The sequence below is a fragment of the Sardina pilchardus genome, chromosome 9 (genome assembly GCF_963854185.1).
Source record: "Sardina pilchardus chromosome 9, fSarPil1.1, whole genome shotgun sequence".
Lineage (NCBI taxonomy): Eukaryota > Metazoa > Chordata > Actinopteri > Clupeiformes > Clupeidae > Sardina > Sardina pilchardus.
This window is the reverse complement of record NC_085002.1, coordinates 30,607,479-30,621,893: the sequence shown is the minus strand read 5'-3', so window position 1 is coordinate 30,621,893 and position 14,415 is coordinate 30,607,479. Positions and strand designations below refer to the sequence as shown.

At 44.6% G+C, this 14,415-nt stretch overlaps 1 protein-coding gene across 4 annotated transcripts in view; it reads right to left on the bottom strand.

The window, feature by feature from the left end:
• pxk (PX domain containing serine/threonine kinase) overlaps positions 1-14,415 on the bottom strand; it is a 43,937-nt gene that overhangs the window by 26,007 nt on the left and 3,515 nt on the right. For all 4 annotated transcript variants that reach the window (XM_062544700.1, XM_062544701.1, XM_062544699.1 and 1 more), the window contains 3 exons: positions 8,757-8,830; positions 7,521-7,595; positions 83-187 (listed from right to left, as the gene is read on the bottom strand). In XM_062544700.1, the coding sequence (XP_062400684.1) occupies positions 83-187; positions 7,521-7,595; positions 8,757-8,830 (254 nt within the window). The remainder of the gene's footprint in view (positions 1-82; positions 188-7,520; positions 7,596-8,756; positions 8,831-14,415) is intronic.

Sequence of the window (14,415 nt, the reverse complement as noted above, 5' to 3'; positions counted from 1 at the left end):
ACATCTACACGTTGACAAAAAAATAAACATCAACAAAAGAGGTGCAACATCAATGAAAAATGTGAGGGGACAGAATTCTTACCTTACAGATGTGGTCTCTGAGTGTTCCTTTCTCATTGAACAGCCTAATTATCAGTGCAGAAGATTCATTTGTGGTGGCGAAGGTGACAGGGTATATGAAGGGACACTGGACAGACAAACAAACAAATAAATAAATACCTACATGAGATGACACCCTGTCATTGTAAGGGCAGCAACCACTGTCATGTCTGTTTGCAAGACATAAATAAATTAGGGCTGTCAAGCGGTAAAAAAAAAAAAATAATCTAATTAATTACATAGTCTGTGTTTAATTAATTAATTAATCTAAATTAATTGCATGCATCCATTTTGCTATAAACATATTTTAAAAGATATTTCAATATTTTGCCTTTGTAAATAGCCTACTACCCATAGCTTGCTCCCCTTGTACACAATGAAAATGCTTTTGCTGTGGAGGTCAAAGACTAACAACATGCAGAAAATCTCCAAAGAGCTATACGGCCTATCTACTGATAAGGTACCGGTAGACCTAATATTTCACGATTCTCAGAAGATGTTTTTTCTAGCATGGCAAATGCAAATGGCTGAAGTTTCCACTCATTGTTTAAGTGTGCAGTAGGTTACCCTAACACCAAGGTAATTCATTGTGGTAAAGTCAATTTAATTCGTCAGTTAAGAGAGTTCGTCAGTTAGTCGGTACACGTTATTCTTTCAGTAATCAATTAATCGAAATCAACATGATATTTTGACAGGCCTACAGTATACATATAACCACAAGGAGCCATTACTGTATTCAAAGTAGGAAAAGATTAAAGGTCACTCAGCAAATGTGATGAAGTATAAGCAAATATCACATTTCTACTGTATGTCGTGTTGCTCTTGAGATATTGACAAGTGTCAGTTCTCTTTCGAACATTCGTTCAGTATCTCACTATGGGAAGCGCCTTCAGGCGTGACCAACCACGGAAGCACCTATTGCACCACGTCTGTCTAAAGACAGACCAATTGCAGCCTAGGGGAGGAGCCCATACGTCACCCCTTTATATTCGGCTGCGCAACCCTCTGTGCTCATTCTCGCTTTCTTCCCCGTGAAGACCACTACCTTCCTCAGCTTGGCATCCTGCTTAACTGTCCACCGATAGACCGTCAAGGCTCTATCCCCGGGCGTAGGTTTGCTTATTGGCTGAGCGCTTTCATTAGCACTTTTCTTCTTGCTAACGCGTTAAGGCGAGCAAAAGACAACAAATACTTAAATAAAATAAATCATTGCTCGATATGGCCACATCCACCAGTGGACTGGCCGACCAGGCGAAGGACGCTTCATCGCGTCCTTGTCTCGCTGCCTGTGGAGCCATGATTTCGGGGAAAGACCCGCATGTTATGTGCATCGTGTGCATGGGCATTAAACATGCCCAGGCATCATTGGCGGATCCGGACAGCTGCGACCATTGCCGCGGCATGTCGGCCAAAATTTTGGAACGTCGCCTCCGCGTTGCAGCGACCTCAAGAGGCGACCCCCCTCTTAATGCCCACTCCCAGGCAGGAGAAAACGTCGTTAAGACGGTCCTACCGCCTTCAATTCGAGACTGGGGCGAGTTTATGGACTTGGAATCTTCCAGCGCGCAGCCAGCGCTGACGTTGGAAGAGGACCTGCTGGGTGATTGCGGCGCGGCTGTGGCCGACATTGAGGAAGAGGAGGATGAGGACATGATTTCCAACATCCTCCGTGATGACCAAGAGGACGATGAGGAGGGAACTTTCCTCCGCACAGAACCGTCCCGTCCGCCTAGCTCTCAGGGCGGCGAACCCCAGGCTTCGACTGATTTCGCCTTCGTAGAAGTCTGTAAACGGGCCGCGGCTAAGCTAGGAGTGGAATGGCCAGTTTCCCCTGGAGCCCCTGGAGCTGAGAGGGATCTGTACGACGGCAAGAGGCTCCCCTCGCGCCTCCCCCCTGCCAAACACCTGCTGCCAGCTTTGCCCGCGTGCATGAAGGAAATGGCACGCTACTGGGATAAACCTTTTTCCCACCGCGTACCCGTCAAGGGTTTTGCCATGTTGGATGTTAGTGGCATGGAAGAGCTAGGGCTCTCCAGCCCGCCCGTGATCGAGCCCTCTGTGGCGCGCCACCTAAATCCAAAGGCTACGCTTACAACATCTGGGCTCACGCTTCCTGGTAAAATGGAGCGCTTCACCTCCTCCATGTACCAGAAGATTTATAAGTCCTGTGGCTTGGCCGTGAGGGCTCTGAACACTACCTCCCTCCTCACTGCCTATCAAGCAGAGCTGTTGGAGGAGATGGGTAGACAGCTAGACGCCGGTGCAGCGAACCCGGCGATCTGGGAAGAGATTTGCATTATAGCAGATCAGTCGCTCAGCGCCTCACGAGGCGCAGTCCAGAGCTGCGGGCGCGCGATGGGCCTCGCGGTCGCAGGCGAGCGTTCCCTGTGGCTAAACCTGTCTAGCCTAAGCGACAGAGAGAAGGTCTCCTATCTCGACGCACCCGTCGACACGAAGGAACTCTTCGGGCCGACTATTGAGAACATGCGGAAGAGATGCGACACACAGAAGAAAGAGGGCGAAGCTTTCGATGTGTGCCTGCCCAGGAAACCAGCGACGCGACCTCCGTTCGCAGCTGCTCAACAGAGAGCCCCGGCCCAGTCACAGGGCTATCAGGGCTATCAGTACCGACCGGCTTTTCGTACACCGAGACCCCAGCAGGCGGAACCCCGCAGGCAGGCGGAAAACCCGCCTCCTGGACAGCAGCCGAGAGCCTCTAACTACCGGCAGGGAAATAGACCTTCGTTTGCAGCCACCGCTGCAAAACACCGCGCCTCTTACCCTCCGGGCAACAAAAAGAGGCGAGAGAATTAGGACATGTGTTTCCTATCGGGGGAGGCAGTCAGCACCACGGGCTACCTGAAATGCTCTCCCCCCGGACATTCACCTTGCCACCCTCCCTCTCCGAAGAGAACGAGACGGCAGGTGACGTTCGTCCCCTCTGTTCACCGTGGCACGGGCATTGTTTCCCCCCCAGCCCACGGTTCACAAACATGGTGTCCCCACACACACTCACAAATAAAGTTCACGCTGACGCATCCAGGCATAATGCCAAGGGCGCAGCTTTATTCAGCAGAGAAAATAAAAATAAAAAATATATCAGCTCGAACTGGGGACAGTCATTCTCCCCTCAGTCTACAAGAGTGTACTCGAGCGCCGTCAATAACGAACATGTCAGAATCACTCACTGCGAGAGCAGCGAGCTGGCAAGCGTGCGGTGTAAACCCGTGGGTTTTCTCGACAATACAAAGGGGCCTGAGGCTGTCTTTCGCTATGAGACCCCCCAAGTTCAACGGGGTAATAGCGTCAGCTGCAACTGGAGAAGCCGCTCACGTTCTGGAGTCAGAAATAAACTCCTTATTGAGCAAAGGGGCGATCAGAAAGGTTCCGCTACAAGAGAGTCAGGGGTTTTTCTCCCGATACTTTCTTGTACCAAAGAAGGGTGGGGGACTACGTCCTATTCTAGACTTAAGAGTTCTGAACAAACACTTCAGAAAATTCACGTTCAGAATGCTCACGTACAACACTCTGTTTCGTTCAATACGTCCAGGGGACTGGTTCACTACATGCGATCTTCGCGACGCATATCTGCATATTGGCGTGTTCAACCCACACAGAAAATACCTGAGATTCGCTTTTCAGGGAAGGGTTTACGAATTCCTTTCAGTCCCCTACGGGCTAAGTCTAGCCCCCAGGACTTTTACCAAAGTTATAGAGGCAGCACTGACTCCCCTCAGACAGTCGGGAATCAGAATATCTGCTTTTCTGGACGATTACCTCCTGTGCGCTGCGACGCGCGATCAGGCGGAACGTCATACTGCAACACTCATAGCCCATCTGTCGAGCTTGGGTTTCAACATCAATTACACAAAGAGTCATCTGACTCCCTCTCAGACAATAGAATATCTGGGCATCCAGATCAATTCTGTTTCATTCCGTGCAACGCTGTCCGAAGAGCGAATCAAAGCGTTTCACCAATGTCTCTGCCTGTTCCGCAGGAACAAGACGGTTTCCTTCAGGACATGCCTCCGTTTACTGGGGCTGATGGCCTCATCAACGTCAGTGATCCCGTTCGCACTACTGAGAATGAGGGATTTTCAGAGGTGGGTGGCCTCCCTGCGATTATGCCCCCGGAGACACCTCAGACGCATAGTGAAAATATCACCGGTGTGCCTCACAGCACTCAACTGGTGGAAAAACCCACAAACGCTCCGTTCAGGCTCTCCCCTGGGAGTTGTGTACGAGAGAAAGGTAATCACGACGGATGCGTCCCTCACGGGATGGGGGGCAGTCCACGAGGGCAGATCTGCCAACGGGACATGGCCAGTATGGCTTCGAGAGAAACACATAAATTTTCTCGAACTTCTGGCAGTGTTCCTAGCGCTGGAACATTTTCTCCCACGCATACACGGTTGTCACGTCCTAATCAGAACAGACAATACAACTGTAGTGGCTTATATCAATCGCCAGGGAGGGACATGCTCCCTTCAACTTCACAGCCTGGCGCGCAGACTGATTCTTTGGGGCAGCACCCGGATCAGCTCGCTAAGAGCGACGCACGTTCCAGGAATCATGAACACCGGGGCGGACCTTCTCTCCAGGGGGAACCCCCTCTACGGAGAATGGAAACTACACCCGCAAGTTGTCAGTCAGATCTGGGAGAAATACGGCAAAGCTGCCGTAGATCTCTTCGCCTCGCACGAAAACGCTCAATGCCCACTGTTCTTTTCTCTCAAAGACGCAGATGCACCGCTGGGTGTGGATGCGCTGACACAGCCGTGGCCGAATGCGCTTCTTTACGCATTCCCACCACTCAGCCTAATATCTCCAACACTCGCCAGAGTAAGAGAGCACGGGCTATCTCTGCTGTTAGTAGCCCCGAATTGGCCCGGGAGGCTGTGGTTAGCGGAGATCAGCCAGATGTTAGCCGGGACACCCTGGCCTCTCCCTCTCCGCAGAGACTTACTGTCTCAGGCGCGAGGGCAAATTCTACATCCCAGACCAGACCGTCTAGCACTCTGGGTCTGGCCCGTCAGCGGTTAAACTTGAATGCTGCAGGTCTCCCTCCCGAGGTCATTGCCACTATTCAGAGTGCCAGAGCCCCATCAACGCGCACACTTTACGACTGTAAATGGCGTGTATTTGAGAAATGGTGTGAGAACAGAGAAGTCATCTCTTTCCAGTGCTCAGTTACCGATGTATTGTGTTTTCTGCAAGATCTTCTGGACAAGGGCAAAGCCTTCTCCACTATTAAAGTTTACTTGGCAGCTATATCTGCTTGTCATGTCGAGTTTGGCACACTCTCGGTAGGTTGCCACCCATTGATTAAGCAATTCATGAAAGGTGTGCGCCGGTTACGCCCGCCACCCAGACCTACTATGCCTTCTTGGGACCTGCCCATGGTCCTGAAAGCTCTCTCGAAAGCCCCTTTCGAACCTTTGGAGAGCATTGAGATGAAACATCTCACGCTGAAGACGACTTTGCTTCTGGCTTTGGTCTCAGCAAAGAGAGTGAGCGAACTACAGGCACTTTCGATTCACCCGACGTGCATGAAGTTTAACGAAAGTCTGACAGCGGTAACGTTGAAACCGAACCCCGCTTTCATTCCGAAAGTGATCATGTCGTCATATGTCGGCAAGGCCATTGAGCTACGGGCCTTTCACCCTCCTCCTTTCTCCTCATCAGAGGAGCGGAGGCTGCATTGCTTGTGCCCTGTCCGTGCACTAAAGACGTACGTAGACAGGACGAGGGGTATGAGGAAAAGCGACCAGCTTTTCGTGTCGTGGGCTCCTCCTCACACAGGAAAGCCCATCTCAACGCAACGCTTTTCACACTGGCTGGTTAACGCTATCAGGTCGGCGTATGCAGCCAGCGGAGTTCAGCCCCCCGAGCGCCTCAGAGCGCATTCTACTCGGGGAATGGGCACTTCTTGGGCATTTTTCCGAGGGATTTCTGTTCAAGACGTATGTGCAGCGGGCTGTTGGACAACCCCCGACACGTTTATTCGTTATTATAGACTGGATGTGACAGCACCGTCCTTGGCGCATACAGTGCTTGGTGTGGGAACTTCGGACGAGTAAAATGAACCCTCTAAGTTCGTCATATTGAACTTTTTGCTTCGGAAGGCATGCAATACGGGAGTTGGCTATATCCTCCCATAGTGAGATACCGAACGAATGTTCGAAAGAGAACGGAAGGTTACTTAACGTAACTGTGGTTCTCTGAGAATATGAGTGAGGTATCTCACCAATACGCCCGTTTTGCATCTGTGCACGGGAGAAAGCATGCCTGAGAATGAGCACAGAGGGTTGCGCAGCCGAATATAAAGGGGTGACGTATGGGCTCCTCCGCTAGGCTGCAATTGGTCTGTCTTTAGACAGACGTGGTGCAATAGGTGCTTCCGTGGTTGGTCACGCCTGAAGGCACTTCCCATAGTGAGATACCTCACTCATATTCTCAGAGAACCACAGTTACGTTAAGTAACCTTCCGTTTTAACACCTCCTAGGAAATTTGGTGTTTGTCCATGAGGTGTGGTGGTGAGCCTATGCACCAAGTTTGTGGTTACGATTCGAATCATTATGCATCACCCCCTGAAATTTGATAAATATGCAACTTTGAAAAGGAGCAGTGAATCAAAAATGTGAGTCACACCTCAAGTAAAAGTAAAATACCTATAATTTACAGACCATTACTGTGTGTTTTAAAACATTAATTTCTGAAGAAATGCTAATTGACTTATAAATGGTGCGTTGTCACTTGAAGAGCATCATTGAGTCTTTATGCCAGCTCTTGTTTATAAGCCTTGTTTGTTAGAGCTACATAACTATAACAATATTAACAATAATACGCACAATATTAAGCGGTTATAGAGCAGTGTTTTTCAACCACTGTGCCGTGGCACACTAGTGTGCCGTGACACATTGTTAGGTGTGCCGTGGGAAATGATCCAATTTCACCTAAGTGGTCTAAAAAAGAGTGAATAGAAATAATTTTCTTTGTGTTCATTTGATTCCTATTCAAGACACTTTGAGAAGAATGACTTGATATCGTTAATGCGGGCTACAGATTTTTATTTAATTTCATTTTCAATAAAATTTCATTTTATTTAAAATTTTCGGCTGGTGGTGTGCCTCAGGATTTTTTCAATGAAAAAAGTGTGCCTTGGCTCAAAAAAGGTTGAAAAACACTGTTATAGAGGACCTTCATTGCTTTGGAAATGGATACTTTCAAAAGTTTCCTAAAAATCATTTGACACCGTTGTATAGGAATGCAATGACTTCATGAGTATTACACATAACTGCCATTAGTATGTTTTTTACTCAATATGACCATGTTTACCAGACATCACAGTTCAAACAACACAGAGTTTAATTGTGGAAGTCAATCAAAATTCTGTGTGGAACAGTAAGTAGACACTTACAGACAGTGAAGGCAGCATCTTCATAGAGGATAGCAAATCTTTGTCAGAGAGAAATTTATCAGGACCAAATCCAATCTGTGGATAAAAATGACCTTAAATCTGTTAAAAATTTGCTTACCATACCTTCTGTCACAAACCATTTACAACCAGGGGTGGAAACACATACATTCCAACCCACATTCATTTTCTTACTAGGGTCATTTCAAAGAGAATTCTGGCCATTTTAACATAGAGCCCTGTTGCTCGATGTCACCGAGTACTAATGGTAGGGGAAAAAACAGTGCTGCTTAACACGAATTAGCCTCTTCAAGGGGTGCTCCAGAGTAAAAACAACCTGAGGTCTATTTATGGTTAATAATTTTTCGTTTGGGAGTATAATTGTGTTAATCTGAGGAGTTTTAAGATAGACAATTATTTGCATTAGCAACAAAATGTGTGCGTTGAAGCGGGCATACAACCATGTCAAAATAAATGGTCATTTTCAAACCACTAACAAAGTTCAAAACAGCCTTACACTTCTCTGGTAGTGTCCACAGGCATCCTACAGATACTGTAAACCGAAATATTGCACAACTTGAAAGTGAACAGAGAGGCTATAACAAGGAGGGTTTCTGAAGGCAGCACACATTGCCTTATTTCTGTTCCGGTAACGTCAAATTAGTGGGCGCATTCCATACCTTGGAGCTGCCCGACTTCTTACAATACAAACAAGGATCATGTTCAGCCAGATCTGCACAACGCTGGAAGAAGTTGAACACAGCCTGTATTCATTATGCATTTTGTCTTATGACCAAAAGCACTGTTAAGTCCAGCTAAGAGTCCCTAACTAAACGTTGTTTCCTACTTCCTATTAACACAGTCGCTGAAACCAAACGTTACTAAAGAAAAGTGTAAACTCTTCAGGTAAGAAAAATATTCTTTTTTATGTCAAGACTCATGAATGAGCCTGGTTTGTATGAAAATATGAATGTGTGTGTGTTGTTTTTAGGATGAAAACATGTTCTTGAGTAAAACCAGTAAGTCGAGCCTTGCCTGGTGCTGAAGTCCTCAAAGAGTATAATCATAAAGGCTCGCATTTTTTACAAACAGGTAAACAAGGCAGAGAAGGTGAATGAAGCTTATGCAATAGGCAAGCAGAATAAACTTCTTTTGAGTAGAGCTCTGCACTTGATTTCCTGAAAGTGCAACATTTGCTTTGCCCAAGGATTTGTATGCAGGAATAAACACAAAACTCACCCAACTTAAGACCTGCCGCTCTTTGGGCTGATCTTTGTTTTTAATAAGGAAATACTTCTTTCGTATCCGCCAGCCTGGAAAGTTAAAAAAGGAATTTTTACACATTTGCTGAGTGACACATACATTCACGAAAATTAAGCAAATCTCGCACATGTTGCTTTGTTAGATTCTGAAACGTCACAGGTCCGCACCGCAGGTGCTCGGGCCCGCCATCACCGCTTGCGGCTATATTTTCTGAATGCTTTGTTTTTTTATTTTTCTTATGTTTAATGGGGTTTTTTTTACTTTTTACATTTTTTTTTTACTTTTTACACTAAGGTCAAAGAGGGAAGGACCACAATGCCTTGCAGAGAGTGGTGTTGCAGCTGAGCGCATCTCTACTAAACCATTCAAATTATAACCCATCTACCCATTCAAGCAACTGCCTGATCAGTTTGTTTAAATTGGGCAAGTGTCTCTGTAGTTTGATGGCAAAAACTAAGGGGGAATTTTTCCCTTGCAGGTTAATAGCGTGTAAGCTTTTTTTCTTTTACGAGTTTCAGATACGCACTTCTATGTTACGCCTATTCTGCCGTTCCAGTTTCTAACACACCCACATCGCGTAAGTTCGAAATCAAGGCGGCCTTATGAAAGAGACGTGATTTATTTTAAAAACAACGAGACTGATCCACCACCTCCTTAATTTAAGTTGGTATGAAAACGTGGAACATGGACTTTCTCACTGACCTTCTGAATGCCATCTAAATCCAGAAAGAACACCAACCAGTCTTTTATTTTGGAAACGTAAGCAAGGTGAACTGAATAAAGAACGGCCTACAGTAAAATGGTGTGTCATCACATAGCTTTACAAAGAAACTACTTTCACTTCTGCTTTGAAGTTTGTTTATAAAGAGTTAAAGGGATATTCCGCCATTTTTGGAAATACGCTCATTTTCCACCTCCCCTCGAGCAAAACAATCGATATTTACCTTGTTCTCGTTCATCCAGCCATTCTGTGAGTCTGGCGATACAACTTTTAGCTTCAGCCTAGCATAGATCATTGAATCGGATTAGACCATTAGCTTCTCGCCTGCTAGCTTCATGTTTAAAAGTGACTAAGATTTCTGGTAATTTTCCCATTTAAAACGTGTCTCCTCTCAAGTTAGAAAGTGCAATAAGACCAACTGAAAATGAAACCTGGCGTTTTTCTAGGCTGATTTGACATGGAACTACACTCTCATCTGGCGTAATAATCGAGGCAACTTGCAAACGTACCATAGGCGCAGTGATATTGTACGCAGCATCTGAAAATAGTCCCCATAGACAACAAGCAGTAGTAGTGCCAGTAGTGTGCAAGTTGCCTTGATTATTACGCCAGATGAGAGTGTAGTTCCATGTCAAATCAGCCTAGAAAAACGGCAGGTTTCATTTTCAGTTGGTCTTATTGCACTTTCTAACTTGAGAGGAGACACGTTTTAAATGGGAAAATTACCAGAAATCTTAGTCACTTTTAAACATGAAGCTAGCAGGCGAGAAGCTAATGGTCTAATCCGATTCAATGATCTATGCTAGGCTGAAGCTAAAAGTTGTATCGCCAGACTCACAGAATGGCTGGATGAACGGGAACAAGGTAAATATCGATTGATTTGCTCGAGGGGAGGTGGAAAATGAGCGTATTTCCAAAAATGGCGGAATATCCCTTTAAGACGTGCTGACGTCGGCAGTAAGCTTCGAATTTGATACTGTAATGTAAATTTGTAACGCTCTGTGTTGCCAACATATATTTAGAACTAGGCCTACTGCCGACATCGGGCAATATGCTGTTTCACCTTGTAGTGGCGCTCGACCTAAATACAGCCCTGCGGAGTGCGTAACTGGAAAGGCGCTTAAGAGTCATTGCATGAGAAAACCAGGCAGAGGTGGGAAGATGGGGGTCGGCCAAATCGGCTCATACTTTGTACTATTGAACTATGAACAAGTGCTACTAGAAGTAGCATAGTTTTAAAGACCAAAAGGTGCACCGAGGGGTTATCTACACCACTGAAAGCAGAATTTTCCTCCCTCTAAATTTCGGTCATTTTTAAGAAGCATTATCTCGTATTCGCAGTGGCTTTGGTGGATGGTTTTACTGTTGCTGGAGAAAGGAACATCTACTGATTCAAAAACAATTGTCGTCTAATTGGGCCACACATAATGTGTGCCGTGCCAGGAGGGTCTTTAGCAGGATTTGTCGTGTTTTGGCCTATGATAAATCATATTCTGGGCCCGTATTCACAAAGCATCTTATCTTACCACTAAGAGTACTCCTAAATCGCGCTAGAAGATTTTAGTTAGGAGTTTTCCCCTAAAAGTTATTCACAAAGCCTTTCAGACCTACTTTTAGTAAGGAGAAACGCCCACTCCTAAACTAAAAGTGAGTCTTCGTTGCTATGGTTGACGTCATTACTCATGCACGAGCTTGATGAAAGTGACCACCTTGATTGGCTGGTGATTATAACGCGGGAATGATGGCAAACCTCCCCTACAATGACGAGTTGAGTGACAGGTGTTAGGTCTTAGCTGGTGAGAATGCGTGCGCTATGTCGGACTGTGAAGGATGGAAGATGATGAATAAATAGGCATAGCCTTAATGAATAAAGAGTAAAGCAAGCCTAGGCTTAATGAAACACTATGGACTGGAGCAGTATCTTTGCAACATGTTTTAAATTAATCTGCATGAAAACACGTAGCCTATATTTGCAAAGAGGAGAAGCGATTTAATTTAATTAGGCACAATGAGACGTTACATTTAGTTTAGCCTACATGCAATGGTGGTTTTGGTTGTCGGTGGCATTATTGCATTTGCATCCTTAGTTGCAATGCACATTTATTCCCTTGCATGACAGCGAGCTCCTGCACTGCACGGTCATTTCAAAACATCGCGACGTGAAATGCCACTAAAAGCGGGTTGTGAATAGGTCTTAGTGAGTTAGAAGTCCTCTCGAGTTCTTTTACACTGTCCTAGACTTAGGAGCTACTTTTAGGCTTAAAATGCTTTGTGAATAACTTTTAGTGAAAAAAATTAGGTGTCATAAAGTTAGGAGTGACACGCCCATTATTTTTAGGAGTTCCTCCCCAAATTCGCCAGTTAGGAGCTACTTTTAGCCCTAAAATTCTTTGTGAATACGGGCCCAGATCGCCATCACATGGCCATACCATGGCATTACATCACAAACAGATGTAATGCCAGATGTTTGCGATGTAATGGCATGGTATGGCCACTCGGTGGCAATCTGAATAGTCTAGTTTCAAATGTATGACAACCCAGAACAACAATGCATGCAGAGGTCTGCACTCTTTGAGTGCTTTTCTAGTTAATTAAAGCTTTCTTTAACAATTTGTCATACAGTGACACAAAAATTTGACCATAAATTACCCTATAGTGAGATATTATTGCCTGGTTTATTATACTCCAAAACCCGAAAACCCCCCGCAAAGACCCTCCTGGCACGGCGCACATTATGTGTGGCCCAATTAGACGACAATTGTTTTTGAATCAGAAGATGTTCCTCTGTCCAGCAACAGTAAAACCATCCACCAAAGCCACTGCGAATGTGAGATAATGCCTCCTAAAAATGACCAATTTTAGAGGGATGAAATTTCTGCTTTCAGTGGTGCAGATAACCCCCTAGTGCACCTTTTGGTCTTTAAAACTATTCTACCTAAGCTCTATGGAAACATAAAGCTCATGTTCATATCTTTATCAGGATAATCAGGGTAGAAATGGCAATTTCAGTCATTTTCAGCCATGAATTGTTGGATTTTTGAGGTTCTCTGAGAGGGGCCCCAGAACTCCACAACAAAAAAGAGTTCGAGGGTTTTAAGTATATGGCTGTTCATAGTTCCACATACTTATCACATATACAAAGTATGAGCCGATTTGGCCGACCCCCATCTTCCTACCTCCTGTTGGTTTTGCCTGGTTTTCTCGTGCAATGACTCTTAAAGCCATGGCAGAATGCACGCAAGAGTTGGAAACATCCAGATTCTGGGGTTGCTCCACCCAAAACACGTAACTCCCTCTACCACGTGTAAATGACAGATTTAAGTGGAGGGCAGATTCGCCTAGAGTGAAATGCATGTAGTTACATGTTTTTTTTTTTTAAGTTACGCACCCTTACGTATTAAATATTGTATTATTATTATTGTTATTATTATTGATGATTATTATTATTAATAATTTAATTATTATTGTTATCTATTTGTTTTATGTAAAGCACTTTGGTGCAATGCTGTTGCTTTTAAATGTGCTATATAAATAAAATATGACTTGACATGACTTGACTTGACTTGACTTGACTTACGTGCATGGGAGAATTCCCCCATAATGAATTTATAGCCATTTTCAGAGCTTTGCAATCTGATCTGATTGGATTTTTTTTAATTCAACAGGAAAATGTGCTTCTATTCACATAGTTTCACTAATGTGTGTGAAATAAGGAGACAATAATACTGCAAGTTGAACAAAAAGGGGGGCAGCCGTGGTGTACTGGTTAGCGTATCGGGCTTGTAACCGGTGGGTTGCCGGTTCGATCCCCGACCAGACCACCACGGCTGAAGTGCCCTTGAGCAAGGCACCTAACCCCTCACTGCTCCCCGAGCAATGACTTGAAGCTTCAAAGGGCTGTAATTTTTGAACCATTAGTGATGATATACTATTTAAGATTTATGCATATGTTTAGTCTACAAGCACAATTTTTTTTCAGATTTCTTTGAAGAGGGTCACTTTCCAAATGCAGACCTGCCAACCTTGAAAGAATTTTATGAGTACTACTCCCCCCGGCTGAACTACTCTACTACTGGAAAACGGGAAAGTTTGCTAACAGAGTTGCCCAGTTGTGGGCTTATTGTCACTTGTTGACGGTTAATAACCATAAGGTCAGATTCACTGGTCTGATTTAACATTTTATAAATAATCATAATCTATGAGGTTTGGGGTGATATGCAGTTGTTGCAGTTATTTGTTTTTACCTATATATGATTATTTCATTTATTTCACCATTTCCTGGGATTCTGACTGGTCAAAGTCATAGTCAGTCAATGTTCCAACAATGTTCTAAGTTTCATTTTATTGATGAATGTGATGGCTAAAATTTGGTAGATTCTGAATGGCTTTTTAAAGTGGATCAGCTTTTTGTAGTCCTCAAAATCACTCTGAAAGATATCCCCAACTATATTGTTTCTCATGTTGTTATAGTTATACTTTATGTGTGGACATTGTCATTCATATCAGAATGATACTCTTTGTCTCTATACAGTAATGATCCAGTCATTTCCAAAGGGACAAAAACACAAAAACTACAAGTTTACAAAACATATGTTAAATATGGTCCAGATAATATGGCAATTGAAACTGTAACCAGTTGTGAAGTCCTATAAGGCCATTTCAGTTGCAATGTCACCAAACCAGCATGTGCTACCATGTGACTAGTGTGACCAACGTGACCAGCCACTTTGAAATTATCCTGAAGATAACTTGGCCCTTTCAGATGACATTATCCGTTTTAAGGAGCTCTAATAGACAGAGCTTCTGTCCATCAGCTAAAGGATAGGAGAATGCTGAAATAATTTTCTAGGACCACACAAAATGTTCCAGGCCATTTCACTTTTTCGCTCATTTCCATGTATTTTCCATGGCTGG